We start from the raw sequence: 24,177 nt of genomic DNA, 5'->3' as shown, positions 1-24,177 counted from the left end.
AGAGCATTTGTAAAAACATTTAATATCTAATTTTGACATGGTTAGTAAATATTTAAATGAATACAAAAGGATTCTAATTAAAATATTATTGGTAATCAATGAGAATATCACTGATTTTGAACGAAACTTTTGTCTATGAAGTATGTTGCCAGTGATAAGAAAAACATGAGAAGTTAATTTATTTCGAAAGGGACCAACAGTCATTAAACTTATCCTAAAAAATATCATTGTCTTGTTCCTACTTAAATCTTTAGTCTAACATTGATATGATATTACAGAATTTATATTGAATGAAAATATCGGATTCGATACCCGTCTATTGGCTGGACATTGTAAAGACAAAATGACGTTTAATGTTTATTTATGTTACATGTTACATAAATAAACCTTGGCATGGGGAATTGGACAGAATAGTCCATTATAAATTCTGTTGTCTCTTTTGTACTATGCTACGCTGTTGAGGCGTACTACTTGGTCCCCGATCGTCTTGTTATATACAAATATTACTATCTTGTCTAAAATTTCACAGTTTTCAAAGTTTCACAGCCATAGTTTCTATTGGTTTGTCTTTAGATGTATTAGCTGTAATCTTTTTAATCTCCTGCTTTCTGCTTTCATTCGCATCATGCTAGAGCGGAAGATCTTTGATCAACTCAACTAATTTTTAACGTTTTAGGATACTTATATTTCAAAAGCTGGTATCCCCGACAGATGTTCGTTGACGGCAACTCTACATTGTCGATGGCCGCTTCCTTTCTTTCGCTCGCTTAACGTCAAGCGAACAGAAAAACCTTTTTTTACTTCTATTTTTCCATTTTTTCTCTTGAACGAAACTTGAAATCATGTAATTTTACAACTACTAGTGTTACTCTTGCGTTTTTATTTGGTAAAAATGTAAATTTTAAGTCATATTCCTGTGTAAATACTAGCTTAGGTTAGGTTTCGAACGTTATGCGATAAAAAACTGTATTTTTTTTAATCAAACTTTGTTTTTTATGTTGTGCTAAACGTTATTTAAATATCCATTATGGATTTCGTTAAGCGAGAAGACCAGCATTTAATTGAAGAGGACCAGTACAAGGCGTATTTGGAGAGTGTAAGTGTATTTTCAAGTTTTACAAAAATGTCTTCAAAATTCTATAAAAAAGTGTTCAGTAATAAACTTGTTTCCCGTCTCTGGTTTGAACTTTGACATCTAACGAGAATATCCTTGGTAAAACGGGCTCATAACATCATTTACTTTATGTTTGTGCCTATAAATAGTGTTAATATGTGGGAAAACTTACAATTTGTCTGTAAAATTTGCAGTTAGTACCTCTTTACATAGAGAAGTAGGCATGTAAACTTCATACCAGCACTAAACATATTATAAAAAAAAATAAAAAGTACATAAAAAACTTATATAGCCTAGATAATTGATACCTACAGGCAGGCTTTCTGTCCATTAACTGAAGGGGTGTCTTCTTTTTGTCTTTTATGTAATCAGTTTGTTTTTAAATGTGTAGTCCTGTTTACAATCCAGTCCAAACCATCCAGTTCATCACCTCATAATGAAAAACTGTAAAGCACTTTTTTGAAACATCATACAAGACAATAGACAAGTTGGTGTCAACCGAGATAAAAAATTGTGGTGTCAATGTTTGTAAGGTTTTATTGGAGAAAGGAAATATATAAAGTAGGTTTTCTCTATAAGGTGACATTATACATATAAAAAGTGTAAGTATTTTTTGTCCTTTTTTATTTATTTTTTGTCTTAGTTAATATTGGCAGGTTTTAAACTATTATTATGTTTGCAACTTATCCTACTGTAAAAAAAATAATCTTGAGACATTATTAGATATGGCTATTTGATTAATCATACATAATCAGAAAAAACAAAAATGTTTTTACACACTCGGTTAAAATATATATCTTATTTGAAAGAGCTTTTAAAAAGAGTGAATTTAAGGTAAAATATTTATTTTATATTATTTATACGTTGGAAATTCAATTAAATTTAAATTTAATTATGTAGCATTTTTACCTAAACTTGGTGGTGGTACATAATACAGAGTTGCTATTACCATTCACCGCATTACTTACCTGGATTTTTAAAATATCAATTATTGAATTATTACTTATTTTATTTGGTAATAGTATTATAAATACTTAATAGATCTTTTTTTAAAGTTTTTCATGAACACTGACTCGATTTTTATTTCAGTATGTTATTGTTATGCCTGTAGTTACGGATTTTTTTAATTTTATATGCACATTATTAATATTACAGTGCCTTAGGAATTTGGACAAATAAAATGTCTGATAAGGTGGTAATATCAACTCTATATTATGGACTACCAACAAATTTAGGCTTTTTGCCACTGAATGTCTGACTTATAAATATAAAAACAAGAAATAATACTTCAGACACAAGATGGCCCAATGAATGCTTACCTTAGCAGTGGGTGAGCATTAACATAAGCTCACGACTTTATTCCCAATGGGGTTAGTCAAGTACATCAATTGAAGGTGAACTGAGTACTTATGCTTCACCGAGCTTTCTATTAGACAAACGTGATAGGTGGTGACCCGTATCGCCGTCTATAATGGTCGAGCCAACTGTGTTTAAGGGTGTAAAAGAATAATTCAAATTGGTCTTGGCGTAATCGGAGTTTCTTTTTATAAAAAAAATCGTCCTTTTTGGAGTCTGTTAAATATAACAAAGCGTGACGCCTAATATTCCCGAAGGGGTAGACAAAAATTTATAGTATAATATGCACACCCACTCGTCACCAGCTATGTTTAAGTCCCATGTAATAAGGGGCGAGCTTATTACCATTAACCGAACACAAATCTTTGAAATCACGTAATATCAATCTTCTACTTTGCGAGTCGATGGCGATCGATACTAAATTTTTGCTGACCAATAATTAGCCGCGCTTACGGCATTGTCAGTGGCTTCGTAAAGGTCTTTAATAGTGCAGGTGTTAGGGCACTTAGGACAGCACAAAAGGTGAGCCATAGTTTGTGGTGATACTCCACACTCGCAATCATCGCAACCATCAGCCAGGTATCCCCACCTGCAGAGATTATCCTTGCAGCGGCCAACCTGTGTCCGGAGCCTATTTAAAGACTTCCATGTCAGCCACGCTAGATTGCTTCCAGGCGGGAGGCTTTCAATATCAATTATCTACGATCAAAACATGAATTCAAACTCATAAAGTCGAACACAGTGGAAAACTGTCTACTAAAATGGATATAATAAAATAAATTAATCGCTATCTCTTATTATTTCAGCTCCAGAAAACCCATCAAATGGAAACCGAGTACCAGCACACCGCAATTTCAATGGAGCAACTCCACCAAGCCATGCAGACGTCTCTCAACGCCAGCACCATCGCGCACAATTTCCAACTTCCTCTATCTCCACGACAGATGTCCACATTAATGCTCAAAACAAACCACTTGAGCCGTAATTTAAACTTCAACGAAATACCCGCACACTTACCTCGCAATTTAGTAACGGATATAGACTTAGTACAAAACTTGGCTAACGAGATACCTCAGAACTGTAGGCCTGAAGACTTAGTACTAAGTCAGAATCTGGGTAGAAACTTAGATTTAACGCTAGCTAGGAACTTAACTACTGAATTGGAGCTGCAAAATAATCTAGCTCAATCTTTAGTACAGAATCTTACTGAACAAGACGTAGCTAGAAATCTAAGCAACGATTTGAGTCAAAATTTGAATCGTATCAGTGATGTGTTACCACAGAATTTAAGGTCTGATTTACCTCATAATTTGAGTCATGAAATTGATCTGTCTCATCATTTGAGTCGCCAAAACTTAGAGCAGGAGATTTTAAATCAGAATGAAAGAAGGACTCCAATGATAGTCATGCAAGACAATTTAATTGAGCAGAATTTGGCTCAACGGTTGGAACAGAATTTGAGTCAACGATTGGAGCAAAGTTTGAATCAACGATTAGAGCAAAGTTTGAATCAACGATTAGAGCAAAATTTGGGGCAACGATTGGAACAGAACTTGAATCACCGGTTAGAGCAAAATTTGGGGCAACGGTTAGTGAACACAACGATGGATCTACAGGAAACTCAACGACCTATACAACAAAACGAGCATTTACTGCCTATGCCTTTCCACATAAAGTCGGAACAGGAAGACGACGGATATTTTTATGAAAATATTAACCAGAATATTAACGCAAATGGGATGAATGGTGAGTAAATTACTTAATAACATTCATAGGTACGTAAGTCATGAGCCCATCACTCATACAAAGGTTCATCATTCATGTTAGAAGGGTCACAATCCTTCTGTCGGTTTTTACGACGTCACACCAGACCACGCACACTGGGTTAAAACTCACAATACTCTAGCCATAGATGCCGGCTATCAGACACCACCAACTACAGGACCTCGATTCCGACCCAGCCGGCGTGGTGGACGATTTCTTTCATTCCGCGCTATATAAATATAAACCTCTCAGACGACGCCCTGAGCCGATGTTCGCGCCCAACTGGCCGCCCGCAGGGCTTGTCTTAAATTGTTTGTGCCGGGTGAGATGAGAGCCCTTAGCGCTTAGGAGTTAATGCCATCTGAAGAAAACACATCGCGTCAAAAAAAAATACCCAGGCGAAGTCTGGTCCAGTCACAGCAACGCCTTTGTCGGTGTAGCATTCTCCATTCATGTTCATCCATGGACAATTCTTTGACGTCTTTATAAGACACGACTTTCACATTCCCTTTAATCTGTTCCATGTAAGCTCTTCTTGGACTTCCCCTTCCTCTCTTTCTTTCTATCCTCTTCCATTATGTTTTTTTTTTATAAATGCGTAGTGTCTTATTAAGTCACTAATTAGGAAAATAAAAAACAAATTACATAGAAAATAATATGTGTCTTAACCTGTTACCTATAAATATTTAAAACCGAAAGGCCAAAGTAAACTGGTTTCAAAGTTCATCAACGCATTCCGTTTTTTCTTTCTTTTTTTTTCTAATGCTTCGAAGGTTATAGGTTACCATTTATTTGGACAAGCTTCTTATCTAGTTTTATGTGTAAAATCGAATTCGACTGATTAGTGCCAATTCCTTATTCTAAGTTATACCTGTCATTTTCTTATTCATCGAAAAGAAAAAGGACGGGTAATCGACAGGCATACAATTTATGAAACACACGTCAATCTCCGCTAGAAATTATAAAAATCCTCCCAAAATGTTATATTAGCCAATAACCCGACAGATGCTGACACGTCAAACGGTTCACATACCAGAGAGATGACCTATTTGATTCACCCGGGGTATTCATTTATTCACTCATTCTTTTTTAAATTAACAGCTGTCAATCTTTTTCGACGGATAAGAAAATGACAGGTATAACTTAAAAGTAGGAGGTGTCTGCAGGAATTGGCGCCATTATTTTCATATTTCTTATACATAATTACTATAAATAAACTGCGTATACTGCGATCAGATCCAGGATAGTTTAAAGAAGGGTATTCTAAACCATTGAGCATGCATGAAGTCTGATGAAAGTGAAAGTGGTGTGTCAGGATCGTAGTAATGAAATTCCGTGGTGTCTGTCTGCCCCAACGTGAAATAGGCGTGATCTTATATATACGCTCCGCGGTCCAGCGGTTGAGCGTGGTCCCGGGTTCGAAACCGTGTTTCAATTATATTTTTTATCTCTTTCCAGGTCATATAGCAGTCCCTACAGAACACCAACAGCCGACCAACTTACATATGTACGTCTTTAACAACCCTAACATGGACATACCCGCTTTAAACCCTATAGACCTATACTCCCGACCCCAAAACTACGTTCAAAACTACACAAATAACCGCGAAAACCCACAAAATTTAGTTGTACATAGGCAGTTTGAGAATACCAGCCCTTACCAGGACGATTTTAAAAAGTTTCCCCAAGATGGCGTCGAGCAAAATGGCGGGAAAGACGCAAAGGAACAGCCTAAAGAGAATTTAAAACCGACGGATCAGAATAAGTTGTTTTATTCGGAATATAACGGTCAAAATCAGAATGTTTACAACAATCAAAACGTGGAAAAGGATGAGGATGAAAACGATGGGAAATTGACCATTTCCGAAGACGTTTCGATGATAAAAGGGGAATACATTTGCTATAAATGCGCTGAAGTGTTTCCCTCCAAAAGGGGTTTAAAACAACACGCTAAAATCTGTTGGGAAAACGGTGAAAACGAAGCTGGGGAGAAGTTAGGTAAATTCAGTTGCGCCCAATGCGCTTATAGGTGTCAATCGCCGGCCATTTTGAAAATACACGAAAGGGTCCATACAGGCGAGAAGCCGTTCTCTTGTACCTTCTGCGACTATAAATCTGGTCAGAAAAATAACGTTGCCAAGCACATATTAGTTCACATGAAAGAAAAACCGTTTCGCTGTCAATATTGCGAGTACAGATGCGCTCAGAAAAACAATTTAGTGGTTCACGAAAGAACCCACACTGGGTTTAAACCCTTCGCCTGTCCGTATTGCGACTACCGCACCGTTCAAAAACCAAACCTAGTCAAACACATGTATTTACACACGGACCAAAAACCTTTCAGTTGCGATCAGTGCAGTTACAGATGCGTTCAGAAAACTAATTTGACTAAGCATAAGCAGAGGCATCTGAACGAAAAGGACGGGGATAAGGTTGACGTTAAAAACCAAGTCAAGCCGTACAGACCGAGGCAAAAGTCCGTCAAATGTCCGCATTGTCCGTACAGATGCGTGCAAAAGTCGAGTCTGGAAAAACATCTGCAATTCAAACATGCAGATCAAAATACGCAGTTTCTAGTGGAGAATTTTGAGCAAAATGTGCTGAAAAATGATGAGAATGTGGAAACTATCCAGAATTTGAGTGTTAAGAAGGACGATTACTCGAGTCAAGATAAAGAGTTACAAGTGCAGTCATAGTTTTAGGAAGTTAAGTGTAACTAGGTGAAGAAATTGTGAATTTTTAATGACATTTTCTGGGTTGGAGATTTCATAACAGCTTTGTCCCGTGAAAAAGTTGAAAAATGTCAAGTATTTTTCGATTTTACTACTCCCATTTCAAATGAGGGGTTTTGTATTTTTGTGTTTTTATTCGTTCCCAGTTTAACTTAGAAGCAATACTACTCCTGACAATTTATTGCCAGCCAATCACAGGATAGTATTTTTGTAATTTATGTGTATTCATATCTGTCTTTTTTTACGTAAATGTCTGAAACTGAGTTACATGAATCGCCCAGATTGAAAACCCCTCATTACCGCAATTGTCCCCCATTTTTTAATACCCTCATTTACCTCTCAACCCACACAACGGTTGAAATTGAAAGTGTCAGTATTTTTTGTCATTTCTTTTTTAATTTTTTTATCATTTTTTTCGATTAATATTTTTGTATTGTGATAATAAGTTAGTGATGATGAATTTCTAGAATTAATATTGCTGCTCTCTTATGTGACTATGTTCCTCAAAAAATAAATTTACAAAATTTTATATGCACTGTTTTGTCCGTAGGTTTTGGGAAATATTAAAAACAAAATCTTGACCTCACTAGAAATATGTGAAAACACGGATTTAATAAGGTTTTTTTTTTACTTTCATATGTGTAGTTCAGAAATTCGGTGTCTTATTTACCATATATGACGAAGTTCCATAATATAGAGTTGGTATTACCAATATTACCATTCACCGTTTTACCACGTTAAGCCGTTGCGTTGGTCCCGGTTACTACTTACTGATGTAAGTAGGTAAGCAGTCATTACATGAGTCATGACGGCGACAACCCACACGAATTCAAATTCAAAATATCTTTATTCAGTAGGTAACATAGTTACACTTTGAATCGTCAATTTTTACATGACGAACGTCTCATCCGCATAAAACTACTGCAGCTTCTCACAACCTGTATAGCCGGGGAAAAGAAGCTGCAAGAAAAACCTCGGCACACGAAAGAAGAAGACCGTTTTACCTGACTTGAAATAACACAATTATTTTATTACTTTTCTAACACACTCACTGTAATAGGTATATTAAAATGTGCATCTAAAAAATGAATTTATTACTATTTCGAAATTATGTTCCAGCAAGAAATAGCAGTCCGAACAACTATATTAAGTATTTTAATCTTCTAATGACGAATAAAATTCATAAAAAAAAAGAAAAATAATAAAGAACGAAATATTTTAAAAGTCGAACGGTTATATCAACTCTATATTATGGACTATCGTTAAGTTAAAGTAAATACGCAACGAATGAAGAGTTTTCCAGTAGGTGTAGTAATTTTAGTTCTTTCAATGAGCAGAGATGGCGCTGAAATCACTTTTGGAAGTTTATTCAAGTAAATAAATCAAAACACAACAGTCCATTTATTTGGATCATTCGACATTTTTTTTTTCTAAAGCGATGTCAACGCCATCTCTCCATAATGATGGAACTACTAACTGGAAAACTCCCAAAACAAAATGGTGCCGGTTTTCGCACAATGATTGATTGTAATCAGCCAGTAATTGTATACCACATAAAAGATCTATTGAAATAAAAGGGTTGTGAAAAAAAACTTAACAAAAAAACTGTTTTGAGATTCACTTTTTTATCAATTAGGCATTTACACCCGTGTTGTAAGATGTTAACTCGACTCTTCTTCTATTCGACTCAGCCTCAGCTGAGCATTTTGGTATTTTAAGTTGACATTTACGCCCTCGACTTGAGGACTTTACTCACTGGAGTCGAGCATGTCATACTGCCAACATAATAGTACGACAATGATGACGTCATGCTTAGAGTAAACTCGAGTGAAGGCGCTGTATAAGAATACCGATTTTGAGCTGACTTCGAGGAAGGCGAGGAAGTTGGAGTGAACATCTTAGAATTGGGTAGTTTCTTATGTCAAAGATAAATAATGAAATTCTTATTACTAAATAAAGACAGACAGGTCTAAAGGTGACAAAAACGTTTTCATTTTTCTTTTTTTTCGCATTTTTTTTTCGTTTTTTTTTCTAATATGCTTTATTTCTTTAACAAAAGAGTTTACAATAAAACTAGTGGCTGGTACCTCCTTTTAAGCTTGAAACAGAAAACAAAAGGAAACTGAATCAACAATAAAAACAATACTATAAATCCATCTGTCAACAAGTATTTATATAACTTATTTAAGATTTTTTATATAAAAAAATGTAATAATGAGTGCGACATTTTGTCACGTTTTTCTATGACGTCACAGTGTGCTTTTTCATACGAATTCCATAGTAATTTCGTGTTCTGACGTTTAGTAAAAAGTAACTGATTTGACTAGTTGGAAACTACCCTATTCGGGTGTTAGTTTTTAAGTCTTATGATGTGTCCTGTAATGCCTATAGGCTGTGAGAGGGATTTTATACAAAAAATAAGTGTTCTATAAAACTAAAATTGTATATTGATGTTGACTGTTTAGTAGAGATTGTGACCGATGAGAATTTTTAAGTAAAGTCATAATGAGGTGAGGGACTCCAGACTACGTTCCCCAAAAAATATAGATGGCGCTGTACAGAGTTGCCTTCGTTTATTAACCTTCTTGCCTTAACCTTGGACCACCGGCTTAACGTGCCCTCCGAAGCACGGAATCATATTTTCCAGGCAATCAGGTTATTCAAGCCTGAAAAGTCCTCACAAAACAAAGGACAGTCTCACGAAGTGATTTCGACAATGCCCTCATCGGGAATCGAAGCTGGACCTCCAGATCATGAGCCTAACTCTCAAACCACTACACCACGGAGGCTGTTTCCAAACAATAAAGTTAAAATATAATTCGAATTGGCCATAATCTCTACTAAGTAGTCACTTAAAAAAATGTTACCAAGAGATTTTGACGGTATCTAATGGATTAAAAGAATTTAGAGAGTACTTGAACATAACTTAAATTATGCATATTTACTTGAATGTCGCTCGCCAATCAACGAATTTCTGAATTCAAAGGAATACTAATTTCCATATTCAAACACAAAACAACAAAGTACACAGTTCCAAAATCTAATTCTGAATCACAGTAATTCAATACTTGAAGAACAAAAAAACATTTAAATAAATAAAAAACAAACATTCGAAAACAAAACAACAATAAAGTACGCAGTTCTAAAATCAATTTCTGAATCACTGTAATTCTAATACTCGATGAACATGGAAAAATTCTGAATGCAATGGAACGCTAATTTCCATATTCAAACCCAAAACAACAATAAAGTACGCAGTTCCAAAATCAAATTCTGAATCAAGGTAAATGTAAATACTCGATGAACACGGAAATTTGTATTTGGAAATGCGACGAATGCCGAGCGATATTAAGAATATAGAAATCCGGGGAAACCTGGGCTGGTCCAGCTTTCCCCGGATTTTTCCTAGTTTAAAACGCGTTAGGGCGGTGTTTTATTCTATACAGGGTTATTTTTAAAACATCAACAAACTCGCAGGAGTAGATAGCTGACATCATAAACAACATTTGTTCAACAAGTTGTGATAATTTGTTACATTTTACTTTCATACAAAAATGAATATCAATTTAACTTCACGTCTGAATGTTCTTAACTCCGAATGTGTTTTTTCAAAAATGCGCTTTCGTGGTTTTTATTATAATACCACGATATAGAAAAAAAAAGTAATTTAAGTTCAGTTCAAGTACAACTCTACATAATCATCACAAAATTGTTAATAGATTTTAACGAATTGAATAGTTTTAAGTGATTAGTGTTATTTTTTACGTTATAATCATTTTTGTATGTTCTTTTTTGTAATAAATGCCGCTTACCAAAGTGTACCGTTTTGTGTATTTTATTTTTATACCCATTAGGGATTTCGGACGTGAGATTATGTATGTGCCTGCCTACCCGGCAATGGCTATAAGTGCGAAGATAAGCAAAAATTAGTTTCTGTAAAAGAAAAAAAAAAAGGATTTGGAGAGGAACTTCTGTTGTTTGGACTAACAATAAGAGAATAACGTTACGAATGAGAAAAATATTACTAAATAGTACCACTACTCGATAATAGATGGCGCTGTATGATGTATTGCTATTAACTCACAGATGTCGCTACGTGTATAATTTATCTCGAACGTCTCATCCACTGAAGCTTCTAAGTGCCTTCCGATACACTACTTTTGGACAATCAGGTGATCAGCCAGTAATGTCCTAACCACGACGCTCAGTGGGTAGGCCCGCTACAAGGTGGACCGACGATCTGGTGAAGGTCGCGGGAAGCCGCTGGATGCGGGCAGCGCAGGACCGATCGTCGTGGAGATCCTTGGGGGAGGCCTATGCCCAACAGTGGCCGTCATACGGCTGATGATGAAGCTAGGGATAACAAAGTGATTTTTGCGATATGTCCCCACCGGGATTCGAACCCGGGATCGTGAGCACAACGCTCAACCACTGGACCACCGAGGCGGTCGTCACTGACTCCACTAAGCTAGAAACATTTTTTTGTAAATCATAATGAAAACACATAATAACGGGTTCTTACCGCGTTTAAAGCAGGTATATGAGAGAGTCATCCCGTAATCATGGCACTTGCAACAGTGTCGAAATATCGTGAGTCAGTATAATTGTAAATCATTACAGTAATTCAATTGCTGCATGCGATGCATCGGACTGATTGACAGGACCTCCGGCGTTGCAAGCTCGGTTGTTGATTGGCAGCGCTGTAGGCAATACAAGGGTGCAAATGGTATACAACCACTATGCAGCCAAATTACTGAAATTGTATTGGTCAGAATGACAGGTCTGTGGCAAATATGAATTATGTTAGTGATATCACTAATGGTATAAGAAAACCAGGTATGCTCAAAAACGTGACAGCTAACATTTCAAGGTTAGCCCAGCTGACGTCATCTCATCCTGTGTTGCCATTTCGTAAAAAATAAATTACCCGGGCCGCCTCTAAACCCCCCAGTTCCATACTTTTGCGACGGAAAATTCCACTTGATATCAACTCAGAATCATGGTCGAAATCATCCCTAAGGTAACTTCCGTGGTCCAGAGGTTGAGCGCTGTGCTCACGATCCCGGGTTTGAATCCCGGTGGGGACAAATCACAAAAATCACTTTGTGATTTCTATTGGTTAGGACATTACTGGCTGATCACCTGATTGTCCAAAAGTAAAATGATCCGTGCTTCGGAAGGCACGTTAAACCGTTGGTCCCGGTTACTACTTACTCATGTAAGTAAGTAGTCGTTACATGACATGTTAGGGGCCTATGGCGGCTCAATAATAACCCTGATGCCAGGGTTGATGGGGTTGGTAATCCACCTCAAAATCTATACGATAGAAGAAGAAGAAGAATTAACCACGACAAAGTTTTTTAATTTACTTTGCAAGGAAATTTCTGACAGTATAATTATGTCATTTTGTTGTTTGGTGCTAATATGTGAACCCGAATAAGTCATACCTATCGTTCTGTCAAAATACGAACAAAATCACGGGGCACGCATGTTAGAGAAAGAAACAAACTTATCGATATCGACGAAACTTATTGAATCGATCGATAATTTTATCTACTTATATTTTTTTGACGTGACTTATTGTAGATTTGCCGCAGATGGCATTAACTACTTGACCGGACAAATGGGGAACGCTGAGGGCTCTCACCCGGTACAACGTTTAAGACAACAGGTCTGAGGGTGCCCAGTTGGGCGCGAACCTCCGCTCAGGGCGTCGTCTGAGAGGCCGTATACAGAAAGGAAGCTGGAAACTTATAAGCGCTTACCGGCGCTTGACAGCGCTGGTCCGTTCTACACAAAGGAAGCAGGTTGTTTCAATTTAGGTGCTTATCGGCGCGCGTTCATATATTTTCATGCGCGGGTCACCAGCGCTGTCAAGCACTTATAAGTTTCCAGCTTCCTTTCTGTATACGGCCAGAGGAAGGTTTGGAGCTGCCGCGCATTCGTTCCAACAGTGAAGCAACTAACGAGTGAGGAGGAAGGCGCGTTGACTGCGTCCCGCTCGCACTCACCGAACCGAATACGGTAAGAGTGAGATTTTTGTATGGAGTATCCGAAGTGTGACTTCACCCCTTCAAAATAAATCAAAATTTTGCCTAATGATCCGTGTAATCGGCTGATGTATTTAAAAGTCCTTTTTTTAAATAGATAATAACTTATGACAATAAATTCTAAATCGATTCTGCGACTAAAATACGACTCCACAATGATGGTATTAATATATCGTAAAAAATAAGTTCGCTTTTTAAATTAATAGGTATGTTTTGATGTGGATTGTCATAAATACTCCACTTCGCAGAAATCAAAGCTTTTTCGAATTTGTGTTTGTTGGATAACTGAGATTAGTGAAATTTTTTAGTCTGAAAAATAGACTTGCCCATACAAAACACTGACCAAAGGAAAAGTACTTACAGGATTGTTGAATTTGGTTTCTTCTGACCTCGGGGTGCTCTGGAGACTGCTAGTGCACTTTCAGATTATGTTTAAACAGCACAACTTGAATTAATATACTTTTATGTTATTTTAGAAATTTCTTGTAAGTACAGAAACGCGCGACCGCGGTAGTCGAGTCAACTTTCTTTTTCTTTTTTCGTGGCTTGGGGTGGCGGGAGTTTTTGGCGCGAACCAAAGGAGTTTTTGGAAGGGATTCATGGTCGGTGTCCTAACAGTGTTCAACAATAAGTACACGAATTTAATGGAACATTAAGAATTAAAAACCTTATAACTAATATCCACTGTAAAATGTCATTTGCTTTTTATTCATAGTAAGTACCTACCTTATATTTTTTTGATAATCCTTATGAAAAATCCTTGTGCGTCATCCAGCCGGGTCCACATAATACCAAAGTCGTGGTTCACGCCGCGACTTGTGCTGAGTGAGGCCCTTTTATCTCAGAACGTCCACCACCACCTTACGATCATTTCGACTAACATACGTCTTGCTTTTATGTAATTGTTTATTGGAAATTTGATATGATGTCGTCTTTTTTTGTGTGTGGCGCCCTTTTATAATAAACTATTTCTATTCTATTCTAAAAATAATTATTGCGAGGTAAGTATTTCGACTTTTTTGATGAGAAGTGGTGGTAGTTACCTATAAGGGTGGATCTCAGAGCACAGGAAGTCATCAGATCACTTACGATCAGGTGAGAAAATATTGCTATTTGACGTCACTTACTTACTTTTTATGCGCTCATCAAATTGAAATATAGCTTTTTTAGACGAATTGCTTTGACCGCCTGTTTTTGATAAACAAAATAACTTTACTGTTTACAAATAATAATACTGACCACATCAAATCTGTCAAATGTTCCCTTAAGAATTGCATTGATATTTAAAAACCAAGCCTTTTACATGGCACTTCACATTTCTAGCTTACATTTTAGAAAAAAAACTTAACGTAACCTAAAAAGGTAAAAAGCCCGCCAACCGGCTAGTGTTGCAATGCGAAATAAAAAATAAAAACAATGGCGTTCTAAAATCCTGACGACTGGCAGCTGCCCGGCGCACGATGTCCGTTTTGATTGAGTTTCCCGCGCTACGATGGCGAGGGTTGCTTCCGTTTGACCATATCGTCTCAGAAAAGACTTATAATACTTAATGAGGTACTTTCCAGCACGTTCCCTAAAAAAATATATAGATGGCGGTGTATAACTTTAACGGGATAAGTACGGTCACGAGCACTAATATGTATATGTCGTGGCCAGATCATAAAATTGACCATTTCATGAAATGATCGACCATTTCATGAAATGGTCGTATTTCATGAAATGGCCAACTTCAACTGACCATATCGTTTAAACGTCAGCGTTTAATGATATTTCCATCCACGTTTGGCCATATCATAAATGTAGGGTGTCCATGATAAGTGGTGTAATAAAAACGCGAAATAAGGTAGGAAATAATGTATTACTCTAGTACAAAGTACAAAAATGTTTAAAAGTCAAATAAAAATTAAAAAGTCATTTTCGATTAACAGAGTGTTGATGTAGTTGACATATACGCCGTAACTGCATCTCGCTTTGAAGTCGTCGTCATATTTTTTGACACTATTTCATGCCATTGGTCATCATTCAGTATACTTTTCGTGTGTAAGATAAACATACTGGCGGCGTAGGGGTGGCCCAAGGGCCACCCCCGCCGCACCCTAACCTACCGTTATGCCTTGTAAAAATTATAAAAAAAAGGATTATGATAATTTAAATTATGACAAAAACATTTATGCGTTTTAATAGAATCCCGTTTCAAGTAGTTAATGCCATCTGCGGCAAATCTACAATAAGTCACGTCAAAAAAAGAAACTTTACGGACAGTAGGATCGTCTATATTTTTCTTTTTTAAAATTAATATCTCTTCATTCGCAGTTTTAATTATATCACATTTTGAAATCCAATAATAGTCCATTGATTTACGTAGCGTGGTCACTCGACCTTCATTATTTGCCATATAACCTAAAAATAAAAATAAAGTTGCTGTCTACTGTTAATACGAGTTTTTCTTTTCACCTTAGTGTCAAAACATTGCTTCACTGCACTTTTATCTTGTATTTGCTCATTATTATTCGTATTATTCGCGTTCACACAAGAATAATTATTGTCCGCCGCCATTATGCAAAACATAAACAAAGCGACACCAGCGCCACTACCGGTGGATAATGTTACTATTTTACGATATGATCGCTAACGTTTGGCCATATCATGAAGTAATCATGCATTTAGTTGGTCATATCGTTAAACGTTTTGTGTTCATTGATCTGGCCAAACCACATCATGATGTGGCCAACGAATGTTGTTCTATTTCATGAAATACGACTGTCGGCGCTGCAGTAGCTCCGGCGTGGGGTTATAGTTTGTTGTGTTGTAGATGTTTAGCAGATAGGATTGCTTCAATGAAACCTTCGTCTTGAGGGGGATTGTTTATTGTCTTGATACTGGTTACATTTTGTGTTGTGCGCGTACGCGATAGTTACATTGTTATATTAGTTAGTTGGTCGTTAAGTGCGTGACGCGGAGATAGATCGTAGCGTAGAGAGTGAATTGAAAAAAGACCGGGACCGGGACCGGAACTTCATCGGTGTTGCCGTTTTTCAGTATTATGGTGCGTTCACGTTGGCGTGAACAACGACCATTTCATGAAATGGTCGATCATTTCATGAAATGATCAATTCTATGATATGGCCACGATATATACACATTGATACCATGTCACATTAACTTTTTTGACAAATTAAACCGTAAGTCTCATTAAATGTCAAATATGATAGTGCGACAGGGTTCTAAAGTGGGTACATGGTATTACTCATGACTGTACCTATTTTCTCATTGCTCGGTTACTTAATTATTCAAAAATGTATTGATATTCAGATCAGATTTGTATATAATTACGTGGCTACCTATATTATACCGCTTGTCATTATTTTGATCCAAAACAAAGATTAAAGACGCATTATATCTCAATTCTATGAAATTAGAAGGTTAAATTTAATGAAGTCAACGTTGTACATCTATAGTTTTATTAAGTAGGCAACGTGGTCTGAAAAGTGTAGTTTTAAATCAATGTAGGTATACATTACAAGTTATTTAATATTAGAGGAACACATTCATACCAGGCTTTTTTATCATTCAGGTAATTAGGTATTAATCATTAATCTCATAATATTTTTTTACATAAAGTAAGATTCACATGAGCTTTAAATTTTTCTTTTCTGACAAATTCTAAAATTATCTGGTATTTTATTGTAAAAACTTATTTAAAGTACATACAAACGTAGCACTTGTTAACCAAAAATGTGTTTTTTAGTTTTTTAATTTCGCGATGAAAAGGTAACATCGAGTTAATAAGTTACCAATAAATACTTAAACAATAAATAAATAAGAAATTAAGAAGGGTTGGTATATTTTTTTTTACGAGCATTACAAAACGAAATATCTCCGAAGCTAGCTGAAGTCATGTAGCACCCTTGGTGTGGGTGGTTCAAATTTTCAAATTTCAAACTGGTTTTTGACATACGCCCCGAAGTTTAGAGATTGAAATTGTATTTTCCGAGTTGTTCCACTGACAGCCACCGGCCAGTCGGCTTAAATTGTTTACGTATCACAAACAGATAATTAATAATTAAATTGTCATCATGTAATTGTTTCCCTGGCCTCCGGGTTCGCGAGTGGAAATTAAAAAAGTCCATATTTTTAATTCTACCGTTGTGTTTACGTTACGGTGCTGAGGTTCTTTCAAAAACAATATAGATGGCGCTGTAAATATTTTCCTTCGTTTAATTATTTTTTTTTGTTTTGGTTTTCCCCGAAGGGTAAGGCAAAGGGAACTATGCCCATACAGCCATGTCTTACGTATTTTTTTTCTTGATGATTAATGAAATGATGAAAGGTGATGATGATGAAACCTAAGCCCCCATCCTCGGAGTAGACGCCTACTCCGAACCCCAAACGAATTAACTCAAAAGTCCGCATAAACTTTCGAGCTATGCAGCGGCTTCTTGGCACGAAGCGAAAATAGGCAGATACACTTTGTTCATTGAATACTCCAATATAATAACACTCGCGAATGTCTTCCGACTAACTTAATGCGATCATTAACCACAAAATACCACTTCGTATTAATTATTTAGATTATTCAATGAAGAAAGCAACTGTCCCGTTCCCGTTCCCGCCAAAAAGCCTCGTTTAATTAATCTTGTGATTTCATGGAAAACAGACATAATGCATCTTTCATCTTTGTTTTCGGCTATAAATGATGACCCTTGCTATTACACCCAGGCACAACACATCTTCCACCCATTATTATATTGGTCAAAATAAAGAGAAGCAATATAGATGGCAACATAATTCTATACCATATCTGATTCAAATATCAAGCAACAAATATTTTTATATAACAATAATTCTTTATTCAGAAAAATATAAATTACCTATTTGTAACTGTTCACGTACAATCATCTTTAAATAGTATTGGTACATATTTTAACTTGTATTTACATTATTGCTTACGTAAGATATATGTCTGAAATCACATTATATATTTTTTTTTGATAATTAAAACAGTTATATTTTTGAACATCATAAGCTTACGTAGTGTCACAGTAAAAAGACAATTTAATAATTGGGTTAGAGTGGAAATTAGAAGTAGAGTTTCAACTTTTTCTATTCCGTGTTTCTGACTGTCTCTAGCAAATTCTCAAGGAATTTATGTACCGTAATAATTTGTAATTATCGTTTTAAAAACCAGTTTGTGAACGAAGAGATCCATTTGTATACATTAGCTGCTTTAAAAAACCAACTGTAGCGTGAAAACACTTCAACTAACATTATTTAACGTTATTTATGGTCTACAAATGTTAAAGAATGAATTTTATAAAACATCATTAATAAAAACTTTTTTCGACATCACAACATCGATAAATTATCTGACAATTGAATTCGCGCGTTTTTTACTGTCAAATTAGTCTGCCATTTTGACAATTGTCGGCTTTTGTTCTTTTTTTCGGGTGCGTTCGCGCGTTTAGAACTTTTTTTTAATAGGAAGGGGTGACGAAGGTAATGTTTATATGGGGTTCGGTCGTTTTATACTTTTTTTAATAGGTAAAGTATCTATTTGCGCTCTTGCGTGTGGTCTAATGTTGCCCTTTTGGATTTGCGTCTTTTTGTCGGGATAATCTTTATAGGAATGTTATACATATATTTTTTTTGTAATTTTAGCGATATTTTGCAGGTGTTGCCGTGAGAAACTTCACTGGCCTGCAAAACTAATTATCGGTCTATTGTTTTGTCTCTGAGGTCCGTGAGACCTCCAGAAGAAGTTTGTTACTTACTTACCTTTTTGTTACTATGGAATTACTATGGAATTTTTACGAAAAATCAACAAGAAAAGTAACAAAATGTCGCACTTATTATTACATTTTTCTTTATTAAAATTCATGAATAAGTTAAATAGAAAAAAGAAAACGTTTTTGCGACCTTTAGATCTGTATTTATTTAATAATCAGAATTTCATAATTTATCTTTGACCTACGAGTAGGATACTAAGTAATTCGCACTGGTGTCTAATTTTATCTGAGAACGTCCCAATAAGGGACTTTCCAGGCTACGTTCCCCAAAAACAATATAGATGGCGTTGTACAGATTTACCGTGATAATTACCTATTTTCTCATTGCATGTGTATATAATACGTCAAAAATGTAATGTAATGTATAAAAATAATTGTCGCTTGATATTTGGATTACATTACGTACAGAATTATGTTGCTACCTATATTGCTTCTCTATATTTTGATTATTTTTTTTTTATTTTTTTTTTATATTTTTAGACTGGAATGGAAAATGCTACACCGACAAGAGCGTGGCTCTTAAATTGATGATGATGATATTTTGATCAGAATAATAATGGGTGGAAGTTGTAATTGTACCTTGGTGTAATAACAATTGTCATCATTTACACCCAAAAACGAAGATAAAAGATGCATATTATTTTGTCTGTTATCCATGAAATTAGGAGATTAAACGAAGGCAACTCTGTACCGCACCTTGGGGAACTTAGTCCCTTATTATTAATTATAGTATATTCCTAGGTAAGTAGATACATGTAAAATCCTTACACATACACTCATCACAGTTCCCATTAAAATGTGTGTATGTAACTGTGCACGTCCAGTGAATAGTGAACATGAAACCTGTATCCAATGTTAGCAATTTGCTGAAATTCGAACCCGAACAGTTTTGAGAGTTGGCTGTGGACGGACTCAGGGGGCAAAAATATTATGCTATCTTCACAATAACATTATTATGTTAGTGAATACTGAGGGGGATGATTCAGACCATGATTCTGAGTCGATATCGAGTGGAATATCGTGTTGGAAAATTCATGAAAATTTTAGTGATTTTTTAAATTATTTTCGATTATTTATTTAATACACACACACTTATATATACACACTTATGGTTCCGAACATTCCGATATCAAAAACATAAACAAGCGGCAAAGAAAGAGGGTAGACAGATATGTCTGCCCATAGAAAATTATGGATCTACCTACTCCACTCCAATCTCATCAGTCATCCCGTGATCATGGCACTTGCAACAGTGTCGAAATATCGGGAGTCTCATATCCCCATTTAAACGCGGTAAGAACCCGTTATTATGTGCTTTAATTACTTAATACATACTATTTCGACGGAAAATTCAACTTGATATCAACTCAGAATCATAGTCGGAATCATCCCTCAAAGTTTTCGTTGTAAGTATGTAGTTATAAGTATACCACCACAAAGGGAGATATCCCTTCCCATCATCGTAATATTTTTGTGTTATAAGTATGCGCGTTGATGTCTTTTATATGAAGGTTTTTATTGTAATTTTATAGGTTCCTTGGAAGAAATTTCTGATTGAGCAATAAGGCTGCGTTGTGTACAGCGATGTGCCGTTCGGGGTGGCAAAGTGGGAATGTTCCTTTTGTAAAAACTCTTTAATGGTAAATTCAGTGGTCGGTTTTTTGTTTCACATTGTTCTTCCTTGTACAGTCATGAGCAATATAATGTACCCACTTTAGGACTCTGTCGCACCAACATATTTGACATTTAGTGAGACTTACAGTTCAATATGTCAAAAAAGTTAATGTGACATGGTACCAAAGTGTATACATATTAATGCTCGTGACCGTACTCTGGTCTTATCTGCTTAAAGGTAAGTTAATCTTCTCTTCTATCGTGTGGGCTGTGAGGTGGATTACCAACCTCATCAACCCTGGAGTCAGGGTTACTATTGAGCCGTCAAAGGCCCCTGACATGGCTCATGTAACGACTACTTACATCAGTAAGTAGTAACCGGGACCAACGGCTTAACGTTCGGAAGCACGGAACGACGGTTGGTTAATAAAACTCTTTTTTATTTTACATTACTTTTACGGCTTTTTAATGCCGGGAATTTCCTATATTTTGTCCCAGAGTACAACCCTGTCGCCGTGTTGTTTACAAGCGCACAGTGTACCTACACCATGAGAGATGTATTGATGGGCGGAAGTACAATCATAGTGGATATGGCTTTCTATCAATTTCCTCATGGTACAAGAAAACCAGGTATGCTCAAAAGTGACAACTAACATTTCAAGGTTAGCCCAGCTCACGTCATCCTGTGTTGCCATTTCGTAAAAAATAAATTACCCACCACCAATGTTTTTATATTTACTTTACTTTAGGGTCGATTATTTTTTTCTAAAATTTTCCTCTCAGACGACGCCAGTAAGGTTCCGAGGTTCGCGCCGAACTGGGCACCCTTAGGTCTGTTGTCTTACATTTTGTAGCGGGTGAGAGCCCTCAGCGCTCCCCATTTGTCCGGTCAAGTAGTTAATGCCATCTGCGGCAGATCTACAATAAGTCACGTCAAACACAAAACGCTCATAATTCTGAGTTAATATCAAATGGAGTTTTATATTATACTTACAGGGTGTTAGTGACACCGTAATGAATATTGAGGGGGATGGTTCAGACTGAGTTGATATCAAGTGGAATTTCCTGTCATAAAAGCAATGTTAATTTTTGTGTTTTTTTAATTATTTTCAGCTCCATAATTTTGCGACGGAAAATTCCACTTGATATCTAAGTACTCAGAATCATAGTCTGAATGACACTAACACTCTATATATATATATATTAATGGTTTAGAGAAGTGTGTCAGGATCGAAGCAAATGGAATTCTATAGTCTCTGCTTACCCCGGTGGGAAATAGGCGTGAGTTTATGTATGTATGTATGTATGTTTAATGGTTTAATTATTCCGCGCTCCAATACATTAATTTCTTTCACCTTAAGGTTGCTATGGTTGCTATATATTATAAAATATTAACCGTCTCCTATACTTAAAGGTTGCCTGAAGGAGATTGTTACTTAGCAATAAGGCCGCCTATTGTGCTCCTTGTATTTCTCTTTAGTTTTGTATTTTCACGTTAAGTATTTTGGCTGGCAGAAATTGCTGTTTAGCAATAAAGCCATCTATTCTGCTTATTTTATTCATCTGTAAATGTCCCTAACGTATGCTTTTGTGCAATAAAGAATTATTATTGATTGATTGTCGTAGCTAATTCGTACATCTATGTGAAAGGAACACACATTCGTAGTTGGTACGCCTGTTTCCTGCTCAATTCATAATTCGAATGCTCTCTTGTTCTACAAGTGATAATTATGTTAACTACATTCCATTTTCGAATACAAACGAACGCTAATTTCCACGTTCATCAATAAAATCATAAGTTACTTATTCTTTTCCTTTTAAAATTGAATGAACACTATAGTTATTTCATAGCCTTACTTATCCATTGTATATATTCTTTAATAACTTTTTGTTTTTGGCTTTTTGGCGGGAAACGGGAACGGGACAGTTGCTTTCTTTGATGAATAATCTAAATAATTAATACGAAGTGGTGTTTTGTGGTTAATGATCGCATTAAGTTAGTCGGAAAACATTCGCGACAGTGTTATTATATCGGAGTATTCAATAAACAAAGTGTATCTACCTATTTTCGCTTCGTGCCAACAAGCCGCTTCATAACTCGATAGTTTATGCGGACTTTTGAGTTAATTCGTTTGGGGTTCGGAGTAGGAGTCTGCTCCGAGGGTGGGGGCTTAGGTTTCATCATCATCACCTTTCATCATTTCATTAATCATCAAGAAAAAAAATACGTAAGACATGGCTGTATGGGCATAGTTCCCTTTGCCATACCCTTCGGGGAAAACCATAACAAAAAAAAAAGGTTTTTGTTTTTTTCTCAGAACAATAACTAAAGCATAGAAGGAAGGCTAAAATAAGAATTCAGAAACTATAAACCGGCTCTCTTCTAGCTTACGACACAAACTATGAGTGAGAAAAGGACAAATGATTCGCTCTTTGCTTCATTTTTTCCGAGGTTGTCACAACATGAAATGTCATTTGGACCTATTGGACTCATTTTAACTCGGCCAAATACATAGTAACATACATAAGAAGATTTTACTTATATTTACCGAACTATTTGACACGGTCGCGTCAACTGTGTTTACGAGTGTCTTGTGTTCAGATTGTTTTAAGTGATAATTTAACAATATTTTTCCAAATAAATGGAAAGAAACTTTTATTTATATCAAATAATTGAGTGTCTCGACTGTGTGACATTATGTCTTGTGTGGTATGGGGCTGCAGCTCACATTCAGGAAGAAAAGAAAATAGCCAACAACTTCTGTCGTTTCATCGGTAAGTTTTTTGTAATTTTCTAGTGAAATGTGAACTGCTGAACAATTTTAGGAAAGTAATATGTTTTGCTGAATAGATTTGTAGCATAAAATATTTGAGATATCCATTATATTATACGTTTCATCGATGAATACGGAATTGATTTGAGGTTATGTTGATTGTCCATAGTGATGTACTAAAATTATCGATACTTTTAATTTTTAGATTTCCTGTAGACGATAACAAAGAGAAAGAATGGATAATTCGCATTAATAGACGAAATTGGATTCCAAATAAGTACAGCCGTATTTGCTCGAAACATTTTACTGCGGATTCATTTATGTGTGTTCCTAATTCAAAGTGGAGGCGTCTTCGAGACGATGCTATTCCTACATTGAACATTATAGATCAGACAGATGAAATGGTGTTTAAATTTAAATTTCAGCCTAGCCTGCATCATCTCACTGCTGGATAGATAGATAAGATATTTGTATCATGTTATCACAACACGTTTATACTATCTATCATTCAACTACATATTATTATGTACTTAATAAACTTAGTATATACTAAGTCTGTAGTTGTTTTATGTCTAAACAATTATGAGTTGTACACGTTTTATATAAGTAAATTATTATTATCTTTGATTTCAGATATTAAATCCAAAAGTGTCGACTGGATTTACATGAAAAGGTATATCAGATAATTTTCTTTTTTTATATTTTTAACATGGGTGCTAATTCCTGTAAATACCATCTAATTTTATTTTAAGTTATATCTGTCCTTTTCTTATCCGCCGAAAAGGAAAGGGACGGGTAATCGACAAGCATAAAATTTATGGAACACACGTCAATTTTAAGCACAAATCTAAACCAACCGTCTAAAAATTTTACGTCAGTCAATAACCCGACACATTAATTTACTCATTCTTCCTAAAATTAAGAGCTGTGAATCATCCGTCCCTTTCCTTTTCGACGGATACGAAAATGACGGATATAACCTAAAAT

General features: G+C 35.8%; 2 protein-coding genes and 1 long non-coding RNA gene across 9 annotated transcripts in view; 2 read left to right on the top strand and 1 right to left on the bottom strand.

Annotated features, from left to right (window-relative positions):
• LOC126379251 (uncharacterized protein C1orf198 homolog) overlaps positions 1–24,177 on the top strand; it is a 272,783-nt gene that overhangs the window by 15,258 nt on the left and 233,348 nt on the right. The gene's annotated exons all lie outside the window — the stretch shown is intronic.
• Positions 1–24,177, bottom strand: part of LOC126379311 (uncharacterized) — a 178,610-nt gene that overhangs the window by 11,806 nt on the left and 142,627 nt on the right. The window lies entirely within an intron of this gene.
• LOC126379145 (uncharacterized) lies at positions 752–10,787 on the top strand. Its single transcript, XM_050027787.1, has 3 exons — positions 752–1,096; positions 3,277–4,216; positions 5,693–10,787. The coding sequence occupies exons 1-3, from the start codon at positions 1,028–1,030 to the stop codon at positions 6,928–6,930; spliced, it is 2,247 nt and encodes a 748-aa protein (XP_049883744.1). The 5' UTR covers positions 752–1,027; the 3' UTR covers positions 6,931–10,787.

The sequence above is a fragment of the Pectinophora gossypiella genome, chromosome 28, assembly GCF_024362695.1.
Source record: "Pectinophora gossypiella chromosome 28, ilPecGoss1.1, whole genome shotgun sequence".
NCBI lineage: Eukaryota > Metazoa > Arthropoda > Insecta > Lepidoptera > Gelechiidae > Pectinophora > Pectinophora gossypiella.
This window is presented reverse-complemented; position numbering and strand designations above follow the sequence as displayed.